This window comes from Chrysemys picta, chromosome 19, assembly GCF_011386835.1.
Source record: "Chrysemys picta bellii isolate R12L10 chromosome 19, ASM1138683v2, whole genome shotgun sequence".
In the NCBI taxonomy this organism is placed as follows: domain Eukaryota; kingdom Metazoa; phylum Chordata; order Testudines; family Emydidae; genus Chrysemys; species Chrysemys picta.
Window position 1 is genome coordinate 4872324 of NC_088809.1, and position 13322 is coordinate 4885645.

General features: G+C 41.0%; 1 protein-coding gene across 5 annotated transcripts in view; it reads right to left on the reverse strand.

Moving 5' to 3' along the window:
- TRIM37 (tripartite motif containing 37) overlaps positions 1–11449 on the reverse strand; it is a 50093-nt gene extending 38644 nt beyond the window's left edge. For 3 of the 5 annotated variants that reach the window (XR_010593845.1, XM_065573237.1, XM_065573236.1), the window contains exons 1-8: positions 11316–11449; positions 11126–11223; positions 8660–8761; positions 7288–7328; positions 6081–6197; positions 3425–3512; positions 1743–1865; positions 279–402 (exon numbers count right to left, since the gene is read on the reverse strand). Coding sequence is in view for 4 of the 5 variants with exons in the window: in XM_065573237.1 (XP_065429309.1) it covers positions 279–402; positions 1743–1865; positions 3425–3512; positions 6081–6197; positions 7288–7328; positions 8660–8761; positions 11126–11223; positions 11316–11322 (700 nt within the window). In the remaining variant the exon portion in view is untranslated. Of the gene's footprint in view, positions 1–278; positions 403–1742; positions 1866–3424; positions 3513–6080; positions 6198–6724; positions 6875–7287; positions 7329–8659; positions 8762–11125; positions 11224–11315 lie in introns of those variants that run through there. The other 2 variants (XM_065573239.1, XM_065573238.1) reach the window with 2 other exon arrangements.
- Positions 11450–13322: the final 1873 nt, after the last annotated feature.

Below are 13322 nucleotides of genomic sequence, written 5' to 3' on the forward strand. Positions count from 1 at the left end.
ATTGTACAATCATTAATTGTAGCGAAGTGGTACATGTAATCTGAGTTACCATACAGTAGCTTCATGGAATCAAAACATAGTTACATCTAACAAAATGCATTACATCACAGTAACCCCGCAATTAACTAACGACACTGCTATATTTAGAAGTCTTCTGTCTTCAACTTGAAGCCAGGAAACTGCTGTATGCAGTTTTATGTTTCTAGAAAAAAAAACTTGCCAGAAGATTTAACTTTAGTCTGCTACTTCCACTTACATCAGATAAGATGAATACCTACCCATTAGTGTTATAAGCTTGTTCTTCAGTTGAGTGTCTAATCGGGCAATCATCATCTCCACTGCATTCCTAATTTCCCGAACTCGTTCATCCTTTGCGCTGCGCACTGCCTCTACATTCCTCTCCTAAAGGACAGTTCAGAGGTAACGTACAAAAAGGAATAATCTTCTGTTTTTGTCCATATCTCTGCCTCTCATCATACCCTGTCCATTTCAATGGAATGCTTTTCCCTTGACAAGGATTTGGAAATACAGAGGAGGGGGAAAATATATTATGTAGAACAAAAATAGTTTATGTTTTAACTGTTTGGGAAAACAGGCCTCTATGTAAGCTTATCAGCAACTTAAAGGTCAGAAGAGGATTTCACTTTTGCCTATAATTCTCTTCCCCCTTAGTTTTGCTACTATGCAATTAGTGAAATACATTTAGAATTCCTAATTAAAGACATGCCAAAAGTGTCTTCTCTCTTTGGATAGCCTAGAAAAATTAACTGACTATCAAAACGAAGAATATTGTACACATCCAAAACTGAGTTCTTAAGGTATATAGTAAGCCATTTTTGAAACTTTGTAAAAGCTACAGATGCACAGCATAACTGGAAGTGAAACAGCAGAGAATGCAGTTGCCCTCTGGTGGTTGATTGAAGATTAAACTAAAAAAAAAAATATATTTTTCTCATCATAGACAAACATGTAAGAGACTTGCTATGACAAATTAAACACTCTCTTGGAACTACTAGTTTCTTTTTCTGCACAGGGTATTACATAGAACAAGTACTTTCTTGGGTATAGCATCCATAAGCAGAAAAGGGAAAATGAATGCGCACACAGTTTACTTTACATAGTGCCTTTCATCCTTGAATCATCTCGACCATATACACATACCACAGCACCAAAAAATTTCAGACATCTCTGGGATGAAGGGTTGCTAACTAGCCAGTACGCACACAGCGCAACAAAGAGAAAATTATGACCAAGAGCAACAGGCAAACTCCTTCTCTTACAGTAGTGCAAAGGAGATAGTATACGTCCCTGCGGAGCAAACGGAGCCCTATTTTACTTTCTTTTATACCTTATTCAAAAGGTTTGCACACTAGACTGCATAGAGATCAGTAAAATCTCCCCCAGAACTGAGGGGTTGAATCACCCCAACAGAATTTCACATCTTCAGCTTACACCACTAAAGCCTGGTACTTTTTGTACATGTAACACTATACCAGTTACAGGTGTGTGGGTGCGCTTTTTTACTGATACAATCTTTAGCATGGGCAGAGTTATATTGGTATAAAAGGCGCCATATACCAGTATAGCTCATTCCAAGGCACCCTTATACTCATATAACTGCACTCATGCTATGGGAACTGTACTGCTTTAACTATACCACCTCCTACTTCTCTTATGCTACAGATAACCTGAATATAATCAATACATTATACAGTTCTAAGAGGGTGGAAACATTTTCTTACCACTTCTTGCACTAGACTGATCAACTCCATGAGTCGCCTCCGAAGTTTTGCTACCTCCTCATTCACTTTTGTGACATGTTGCTCATAAATTTCAGCTAGTGGCTTAAAAGTATGTCCTCCATGCTATTAAAAGAAAGGATCAACAGAACATCATATTTTAGCTACACTCCACCCCTGTTAAATTAGGAGTTTTTTCCCCTTCTATGGTACCATTCAATGTGGGAAAGATCCAGAGCAGATTGTCTGTAGGAAGTCTGTGTCTTTCACTTCCCTTAGTAACAAGTCTTGAGTCTGGCTTCAGCACCAGAAATGCTTCCTGTGGAGAGCTATTTGGAGGCTGAGCACTCATCCAAAATGAGCCTCAGTATTTACTGTGCAACACTTGGGCTAATTAAATTAGGGGGAAAGAGGTATATGTATTTTGAGCGAATGCGCTAGCAAAAAAATGAGTTAGTGACACTCAACCACTTACATTCCCGAGTATGAGGTGTGTCTGTCTCACTTGGGATGATTTAACTGGTACAGTATGAAATAGTTGGAGATCTGAGGGGCTTATAAAGCTTTGAGTGCCAGCAGGGGATGTCCTCCTTTTGAATATGGGGTAAAGGGATATCAGGCTTAAAAGATTGCTTGTTTGTTTTATTTCTGACCATGTTATAAAAATAGTATTAAGAAATTAAAAATACAGGTTTTTTTTCCCTATGACTTATGCTATTCCCTCCCCCCCTTTTTTTAAAAACAGTATTTAGGTCAACTAGAGATAAAGCCAGTGTGGACAGAACTGGAACCTAACTATTTCAATTTCAGGTTCTTGTGGGCTTTCACAGGGCTGCAGTGCTTTTTAAAAACGTGAAGTGTTTAACAGATTATTCATAATCTGAAGCCTTTGTATCTTGTTCTCCCTTTTTCCTAAAACAGACAATTAATTACTCAATGGATTTTACAACACAGGTACTTTTTCCTACAATAAAAATAAGCTGAATTGTAAAAACAGAACATTTGAAAGTGTCACAAAAATACCTCTCTGTTCTGTGTTAAAAAAAAAAAAAAGGTTTTGTTAACGAGTTTCACTTTTGGGCCAAACATGACTGGAGAGTGCCTCCTCAGTCATTCGGATTTATAACACTTAACAGTGAAGTCTAAGGTAGTTCTTACAGTTGGCCACATTGTGTGAAAGATAAATGAGGGAAAGTGTGTTCTAGTTTCCACTCAGGTTGGTGAAGAGTGAGCAGATGCCTACAGACAGTGTTTCAAAAAAAGAGATGGTTGTTTCTTTTGAATTTAAGACTAGCTTTCAACTACTGAAGATTATTGCCGAGTATGTGCAACACAAATGTAATTTGTGTTACATGATTATGTGAAACATTTATTTTTTTGTGCTAGGAATTCATTGTCACTTTCAGTTTATCTACAATAGTCTTGGTTACTAAATTCATATTCAGGATGGTAATTCTAGCATCTTTCCAGAAGAAGCTTGAACTTGTAACAGGAAACATTATCTAAGTCAAAATTCATAAGACTCATTTGTCCACATACTGTAACTAGAGTATTTTAAAGGTAATTTGAAAACAATACTAACAATTTCATGCCATTGGCATTGCTTCTGTAATACAATTCAGGCACTACTAAGATCATTTCCTATGCTCCACGTGGACATAACATGCTACAAGCCTTCTACTCACCATTCCTCCCCAGAGAGCACACTGGTGACAGATACATTTCTTACATGTCCAGCAGAATACACTGAGTTTTTCATGATGGTTTTCACACCTTAAAAAAAAAAAAAAAACAGTGATGGGAAATTACATAGTGGTGTGTGGAGTCTGCAAAAGGTTCAGAAGCTTATTTGTTTTGTTGACATGATTTTGAGAGCAAAGCTCAAAATCTAGGCGTTAAAAATGGTTTCCCAATAGCAAAATTAATTAGATGTATTCTTCTTGCATCGCAAAGCATGCCATTGTTTTACTTCGTCTCACATATAATATCTTCCCAGGAAATTTCTCCTGGAGGTGAGAAAGTGCACTCTGGAAAATGGTTTTAAGCACCATCTTAGCTGCATGGTATACTAATGAACCAGGCTTTGAATTCACTGACTCTAGAAGCTAAAAATTTCAAATGATTGAAATGCCAACAATCTAGTAACTCAGAAAGGTTTTGTAAACCTAAAGTATTCTGAGGTGTGGATCAATGTGGCATCTAAGTGCCAAAGTGAGGCATCAATATTTTAACTAGAAGAAGGTTCACATGTAACAAGACTACTCTCTCAAAGCAAATGGCAAATGATGAGTTTCTTTAAACACAGGTTTCTCAGCTCCGCTCAGCAATCTGGGTCCAAGATAAAGGAAAATCAAGTTACTCAAGTATGTTCCTTTCAAGACTTAAGAGGGCCATGGTGGCCTGGCTTTACTGTAAAGTTTCTATCAGTACCGGACCCAGATGACAGCACACATGGTTCAGGGACTCTCAAAAAATGGTATAATACTTCTTGCCTATATATGGCCACTGAATATAGAAAGCTGATTCATGTATCATAAGTCGTCCCAGCCTTCTTCTGCAGTAAGGGTGAAACTAGTCAGTTATAATACTGTCTCCAGGACTCTGTGTAAGATATATACATTCAGATGAATTCTTTGATGACTTTTTGTCAACCTATTTTTACTATAAGAGTATAGAGAAACTAAAACGAATAATTAAAGAAAAAGGACTACTTATACAGAATGCAACAACAAATTAAACACACAGAAATTCAATATTTCAATGTCTTAGTTTGCATACATTTGACCATCAGATAGTTAAACTAGGAAATGTGACATCTGAAGGGTTGCTTTATATTAGTCTTTAATTGTGGCTTCAACTAGTGCTATCATTTTCATCAGCTCAATTTTTTTCTTTTTCTGTACCTTTGTTCATGAAAATGGCTGATTTCTGAATCAATGGCAGTGGTTTTAAATATTGTTTTGTCACTACAGTATCCCAGATTCTTGATAGTCTGTAAGCAGGCTTATAAAGCACCATCACAGCAGATCTCTGAATGATGTAAATGAGAAGTCTGCACAAAGATCAAGGATGGAATAGTGCCTTTATGCAGTTCAGAACAGTTACTTACCTTATAGTAACTGTGGTTCTTAAAGACAGTTTCTCAGTGTGGACTGCCCTCAAGATACACATGAGGCACACATGCATCAAGAATGGGATCCACACGGACACAGACTTGAAGAACTACTATACTTTGTTATAATTATGAATTATTTTCTTGCCTTATTCACCACTGCTCAGTGGGAAAATAGTCTCACTTTGGGGGGAAAAAAACCAAATTGCTATTCCTACCCTTCCTTTTTTCCCCTATCCCCTTTCCCATCTTTGTACATCCTCCCTTATTTCCTGCTGTATTCTGCCCATTCTTTGCAGGAACTCTCAATACTGTCCCAATGAGCTTTACTCCAGCACCTTTATCTATTCATGTGCTATCATGATTAGCAATAAAACAAACTGCAAAAATCAGCAATATTATGGAATATTGCAAATTGCAGTTCTCCAAAGGGGGATGCCTTTTTGCTGTGATATTAACACTGTATTCTTCATGCTATTCAAGCATCAGAGAATGCCCGTATCAGAAGATTTAAGAAGCTGATTCACATAGTTTTCTCCACTATATGAAATCCAAGGAGAAATGGCATTTACAAGTGACACTTAAATTGCACAATATATGACCAATAAATCTTAGTTATCCACATCACTGCAAATCCTACATGGAGGGATTTTAGACCATACATGCCTTAGACCAAATGTCATAGGGGAAATAAATACGTAGAGACTCATCTAGGCTTATGCACTAGCACACCCAGGAGTCCCTTTAGGTTTCTGAATGCATTATCAGAGGAATCTCTAAAATGCCCTCTTTGCTTTCATCATCTGGTGTCCATATGGTCACTGTGAATGGTTACGAGCCATATGAAAGAGGAACCCTCTTCAATCTTCCCAAGCCCTTCACTCAAAGTATGTTAGGCCAGGCTAATCCAACTGTAATTTTCAAGGTAATAAAAACAGAAAGACCTGTAAAGACTTAGCTTTTAGTGCTACTTACAGAAACTGGTACCATTTCTAGAAATAAATAAATAAATAAAATAATCAACTGCCAAACTCTTACCACCTTTCAGCTGGACAGCATAAAAGGAAGCATACTTACTGACTGCTTCTATTACATGGTAGCACATTTCAGTTTTCAGTACTTAGGAATTACAATCCATTCTCTAATTTTAAGAGAGTGGAATTAAATGTCTGCTGTTTTTGAGACAAACTATAAAATCCTCAAATTTTAGAAGAGTCTATTCTACATACTTGTCTTTTTCATTTTCTTCATGCTTAGTGAGATTGCATAGCTGAAGTGTGTCAAGCTGCTGCGTAACCTCTTCTGCCCAACGACAGTTTACAAGTTCCCGTAGTTGGAGTGGGGCTCTGCAAAATAAATAAATAAAATAAACAAAATGCTAAAGTTAGATTCATAGACTGTAAGGTTGGAAGGGACCATCGTGATCATCTAGTCTGACCTTCATGTTGCAGGCCACAAAACCTCACTCCTGAAATAGACCCCTAGCCTCTGGCTGAGTTACTGAAGTCCTCAAATCATGGTTTAAAGACTTCAAGTTACAGAGAAATCACCATTTACACTAGTTTAAACCTGCAAGTGACCCATGCCCCATGCTGCAGAGGAAGGCAAAAAAGCCCCAGATTCAAGAACTCAGTTTCAGGATTTCAAGGTTCTAAAGAACACCAATGAAATGGATTGGCTTTGTCAATTCCACTGTTCTGCTAGGAAACATATGAGTAATAGCAGACACAATAAAGCTGTCGGTCTACAATGCATACGTTCACATTTGAAAGGTTATCTTCAAAACCCATCAGGCTTAGAACTTTAAGGTTTTTGGTTTGTTTGCTTTTAATATAAAGAGCTTACATTCTGAAGAAACTGGTTGCTCACCCACCTCACGAGAAAAAGTGTCTTACTTGCCATTAGGAAGTGGATTTTTTCAAGCTCTGTACTTATGGGACACAAATGTTAAGAATGTGCATGCCGCTTGCCTCTTTGGGCACGCTGCAACAGGTTTATTCCTGGAAATGTCTGTCTCATAGATCTATAGAAAGAGGGTAAATTTCAGTCAGTCTAAAAGCTAGAAGTGTTGTTTGGTCCCTGTGCTGGCCATTCAAGGAGTGACACTGAATAGTTCTGAGAGGAGTCCTGTCCACTTCTTCTGGCTAGATGTGGTTATATCTCTTAAATGGATGGAATAACATGGTGTGGATCACCAAAATTTTACATAGGTCACTCCTGGCCATACTAAAAAAAGATTTAAAAATAATTACTTTGCCAGTTTAGATAAGACTTCATAGCACATTAAGAACAATCTTCAGAAGAGAAGCTTGTGATACACATGGTATACTTACCGAGACCAACAACAAAAAAAGAAGAAACTCCACACACCTAATAACCACAAGAAAGCTGACTACAGAGTTATAGTGTATTTTTAATTTGTTAAAAATATCTTACCGACAGTGAGGGCACTGAGCTCTTTGTTCAGTCAGCCAACGCTATAGAAAAAGAGGATAGGCACATTGAGACACACAAGAGAGTTAAAGATATGGAACATTCACACACACCGGTTTCACTTTTGTCTCTTTTATACTATAAGTCATTTTTCCTGTGCCAATCCTCCTGTATTTTTCCCGTATTTACACTCATAATATTAAATTCGTGGGATTTAACTAATACAAGCAATCTCAATTTAACATACAACTATTTTAACCCCCACAAGAAACAGAAGGGGCTTTTTTTGGGGTGGGGAGAGTTGATTTAACATCAGTTCTGCTGTTATAGTAAAGGGAGTTTTGAGATGTCTGGCATACCACCAGAAGCCACAGAATCGATCACATAGTCCCATAGTTATACACTAAGAGGCATATTCTAGTAAAAAGCAAAGATATTGCAGGTGTTTCACTCTGCCTCTCCAGTCTAGTTTTCAAGGAACCACATATTCTGCTACTTAGCTAGTCATATAGCTTTCCTTCAGGAGATATTACAATTAATTGATTTATTGACTAGCAATCCAGTAGGCATTGAATGGCAGGGTCGGGAAGATAAACTTCATTAAAAAGGCACATATAGGCCTGGTAGGAACTGGATCACCTTAATATAACCTGCAAATGCAAACTTTAGTGATAAAACTGCTTAACTTATTCAAACTACTATGTCTAAAGTCTCGGATTAAAAACTCCTGTCTGCCAGAGCAAAGTTTCTCAGCCCAGGGGCTATGACCCAAAATTGCGTCACCAGAAAGTGTCAAAGGGTCATGGGGTTGGCTGAACTCAGCTCTCTCTGCTCTGGATGTCGTGATGCGTTGAACAGTGTAGCAGATTTGGCCCACCCCGCCCCTCTGACATGATGACAGAGGGATGGATGGGCCGAATTTGAATGAGGGGCACTGTGACCCCATGCGCCAGGTCACAATGCCCAGAATGGTGCCAGGCAAACAATTCAGCAGCCATGACTGAAGCCTGTTTTAGTATGGACAGGGCCTCACAAATGACAAAGGTATTATGGCCTAGCAGAACTCTGTACTGCAGGTCTAGGTCTCATTTCCCAGGCAAGCACCACTGAAAAGCCCCTTATGAGATGTTAGAGAAAGGGACTGTTGTATGCTTGTTGCTCAAAAGTGACTCTTCCAGTCAATTAAGCAGTGTTGAGTGATCCAAAAGGGTTGGTCATGGTACAAGTCATAACTTTTACAGGGAGAAACAAGGAGCACAGAGTAAGGAAAGGAAACTCTCAGTGCTCCAACAAGGACACAAGTAAGTTTGCCCTGTAGCTCTTTAGTTAATAATCTATGTATACATAGAAATTAGAAAATAAAATGTGAACTTACCCGAATGCAACTGAAACAACATAGCTTGGAGCAATGTGGACACAGACGTGCATCACGCAACTTTTCCATACAAATAAAACATCGGAACACCTCAGCAATGCTCTGCAAAAAGTTAAGATTCACACCAGTGGTAAGATATACACTTGAATCTTGTTAGATGTTCAGCAGTCAAAGCATCAGATTTAATAACAATAAGTCCTACTCTGCAAGGCTATGGATGACATGTTCGACTTGAATCATGATGGTGGCATGTCCCAAGACAAACAACCATAGATCACACTTTCCCATTTTCTCCTTTTCCATGAACATGCTGTTAGCTCACTTGGTTTTATCACTTTATTTTTTTCCAGCTGTATATGTCTATAGCCAAAAGACACTATTCCCATTTGTATGCGTATGACACTGAATAGCCTGAATGAACAAGCACTCTACACATACAGAACCAGATTCTAAAGCCAGGAGGGCCAATGTGATCACTGAGTCTGACCTCCTGATAGCACAAGCCATAGAACTTCTCCACAATAATTCCTATTTCAACTAGAGCATATTTTTTAGAGAAACATCCAATTACCCTAATTGTTAAAAATGTACACCTTATTTCCAGTCTGAAGTTGCCTAACTACTTACTGTCATTGGATCTTGTTATAATAGCTTGCTGGACCAATGAGCACATTATCAAATATTTGTTCCCCATGTAGGTGCTTATAGACTGTGATCTCACCCTTTAACCTTCCCTTTATTAAGTTAGAAAGTCTATCGCTGTAAGGCATGTTTTTCAATCCTTTAATCATTCTTGTGGCTTTTCACTGAACCATCTCCAATGTATCAACATTCAACTGAATATGAATTGCCAATATGATTCTGGGGTGTATTAACAAGAGTGTTGTATGTAAGACATGGGAGGTAATTGTCCGGCTCTACTCAGAACTGCTGAGGCCCCAGCTGGAGTACCGTGTCCAATTCTGGGCACCACAATTTAGGAAGGAGGTGGACAAATTGGAAAGAATCCAGAGGACAGCTCAAAAATCACTTATTCCAGAGTAACTATAGCTGAATAGTTAATGTTTTAGAGCTATGATGGTCAATTTCCCAGTGTACATAAGCCCTTATATCTCCTATCTAAACTAAACAATCTCAATCTTCTCATTCTCTCCTTAAATAAACCTTTCCATACCTCAAAACACTTGTCTCCTATCTCTGAAATCTTATTGTTGCTATAATTTTGGAGAAAAGGTGACCATAACTGAATAGAGTATTTCAGATGAGGGCAACCTTTTATTTATTTATACAAGTGGCATAATAATATTTTCTGTATTTCCTATACCATAATATTGTTTGTTTCCTATTACTACACACTGAGCTGATGTTTTTTCACGAAAACTGTCCACAATGGTGTTTGGACCTTTTTCTTGTGTGGTTACAACTAATACAGCAGCAGAGTGTCTGATGAATTCCAATTACTCCATCCAATGTGCATTTTACCTTTCACATGTCAAAACTAAGGTTAATCAGGCATCATGCTCTCCATTCCTAGCTTCGTTATGAGTCTCTGAAGTTCTTCAAATCTTCTCTAACCTAGACTAACCTACATAATTTTGCGTCACCTGCATTTTTTGTCGTTTTCACTGCTCACTCCCTTTTTCAGATCATTAATGCATATGTTAAACCCCAAGTCTCAGTACAGAACCTTGTGGCACCCAGCCATTGCCTTGTGACATGCTGAAAAACACCCACTTACACCTATACTTTGTTTTCTGCCTCTCGGGCAATACCTTACAGCACTGTTTGACCTCTCACCCCACAACTACTCCTGGTACGTCTACATTACAAGCACGATGGTGACACAGCTGCAGTTACGCCGCCGTAGTGTAGACACTTGCTACAGACAGAAGAGTTTTTTTCTGTTGCTGTAGCAAATCCATCTGCTCAAGAGACTGTAGCTAGTCAATGAAAAAATTCTTCCGTTGAGCCAGCGGTGTTGACACTGCAGCTTATATCAGCCTCACTTCACCTCTCAGGGGTGTGAAATGAGAGGACAATTCACACCCCCTGAGCGCCAAAGCTAGGTCAACTTAAGTTTTTGGGTAGAGGCCAGGCCCTAGTCTCCTGATTCTCTAGCAAGGGGCTCTGTGGGAGGCTTTCTGGAAGCCCACACATCAGCCACCTGTTCTCCCTTCCCCAAGGCTGATGCACAGACCACCCTAGCGGGTGGGCGAGGCCCAACTTTCCTGTGCAGCCAGCCGAGGTGGCCAGCACCGTTTCGACCAGCGAGACCTGGCAGCAGAGCGCGGCTCACCTCGACCTGCCGCACAAGGGACCAGGGCCGCACAGGGAGCCGGGGCGAACCCAGGCGTCCTGGCACCCCTCCCCCCCAGCTCGGTCGCAGGCGGCCTCCCGCCGGTGCCCAGCAGCGAGGGGAGCCGGGCCCGTCCCGCCCCAGCAGGTGGCTGCTGCCCATCCCCTCACCTCCACGCTCTGCTCGTCCATGGCCTCGGCTCTCCCAGCGCCCGCCCGGAGCGGGGAGGCTCCCCAGCGCCCCGGGGAGCAGGTCCCGGCCGCAGCCCCTGCGGGAGAGAAAGAGCGTAAGGAGCCGCGGGGGAGAGGCTGCTCCTCACCGGCCCGGCTCCCTCCGCAGCGCCCCGGACCCGCTAGCTACCGGCCATGTTCGCCCAGGGGGTCGGGGCGCCGGCGGCTCCGCCCTCAGCTCGGCCTCCCGCCTGCCCGCCCTGCGGCTGAGGGAGCCGGGGCCCCTCCCTCACGTGACCCGCCCAGCCTCAGTGCGCAGGCGCTGCAGGGGCTTGGGCGCGCTGGGGTGGAGCATCCGCAAAGGGTGCAGTCCCCGCCCCCTCCACCTGCTGAGGCTGCAGCATCTGCAGAGCGTCAGCTCCCCCCCCGCCCCTTCTCCCACTGCTGCAGCATCCGCAGAGGATGCAGCATCCCACCACCTGCTGAGGATGCAGCATCAGCACAGGGTACAGGTTCCCCTCCCACCCTCTTTCATTACAAATTAAGGACAAGATACAGCCCCCTTCTCTTCTCCCATGGCTGGAGATTGCAGCATCCACAGAGAGCGTAACCCCCTCTCCCCACACGGCTGCAGCATTAGGGAGAAGATTGTAACCCTGGCCCAGTTTTGCAGGCTGGTAAATAAGCTTTCAATCTTCCCTCCTTATTCCGCAGGCAGTAGCGTCGGCAACTTGCACCATCTTTGGCCCCAGCCTGCAATCTCACTGGAGCAAGGAAGAGGATACTGGCCTAGTTTGCAACAGTAGCACTGGCCTGGCTACCGCACATTTAGTCCATGCAAAAAGGGATTTTAAAAATGTTTCTCAGAAAGGCTTGAGCGCCTCACTACAGCACCCATCAGGAAAAAAATATAAAAACCAATGTAAAATTGTAGAGGTCTCCCTGCAAGTCATTACTGGTGATTAACAGGTCAGACAATCACTAGGCAGGATGACATGGCCTCCATTGTGTCTACTGTCCCCTACATCATGCTATAGAAAAATAGAAATTGAGATAGAAAGTAACATGCTAGTACTTATAAATGCTAGTACTGCTACCAGTAGGAAAGATTTGGCTTCTCTTTTCAAACCTCCTTCCGTCTGCTGACTACTGCAAGATTGATTGTTCCCTACAGTAGTTGTGAATGCTCTATCCATTCCCGATTTTCAAAATGGCAACTGCAAGGGTTTCCTGAAGTAGACTATTTCACATCCAGCATGATCTCACACTCCTGTAAGAGTGTCTTGCACATTAGCCAGAATTGATACAATTGGGCTCAATAGGGATACTGAGTTTGAAACCTGTAATGTGAGAGTTGATGGTGGTACAGACTGGGCATCTTCTTACATTCTCTGAAAGCATCAGGGCTGAGAGCAGAAGCTCCTTTGCCCCATTTAAAATTTGTCAGTAAAGTAAGTTTGAAGTACAGTTTATGAAAACTAGATGGTTCCTTTGAACATTTTATTATTGTTTAATGTAAGCAGATTTATGTTTAAAAGGGCTTTCTCACTCTTCCAGTTCTATGTCTATGATAAAAGTAACATTTTAAAAACACATCGGGCCCCGTAAATATATTAAACATTTACATTACTGTAGCCCTCAAATGCCCTATCTGGAATTCCCCCCGCCTCCAACACTATACACACAGATTAAAGGGCACCATTTTCAGAAGTATTGAGCATAAGCAGCCCCCATTGATTTCTATTGGAGTTAAGGGTGCTCAGGTCCTCTGAAAAATCCAGGCCATGACATCATCTCTGCTCCCAGTAGATTAAAGTGTCAATATTGCCAACTCTTACAATATTGGGGATTTTTGTAAAATCCCCAAATCCTGCAATTATGTGATTAAAAAAAACAAAAACAAAAAAACCACAAAAAAAAAAAGTGTGATTGTTACCTAAAATAGTTTCTAGGGCTCAGAATTGCAAAGAAAAGCTTTAAAAGCTAATAAAAACCCACAGAAGGGAAATAAAAATAACTCAGTATTATTTATTGAAATCATGACAGGTATACCAATTTAATATTTTTGGGGGCCCCAAAAATGATTTTTTTAATGCCGATGGTTGCCATTATTAATAATCACCCCCTCACATACCTGCCAGATTCACAGCTGAGTGTTCTGTTGCCCTGCTACAGTTGATGACATCACTAACTCCTA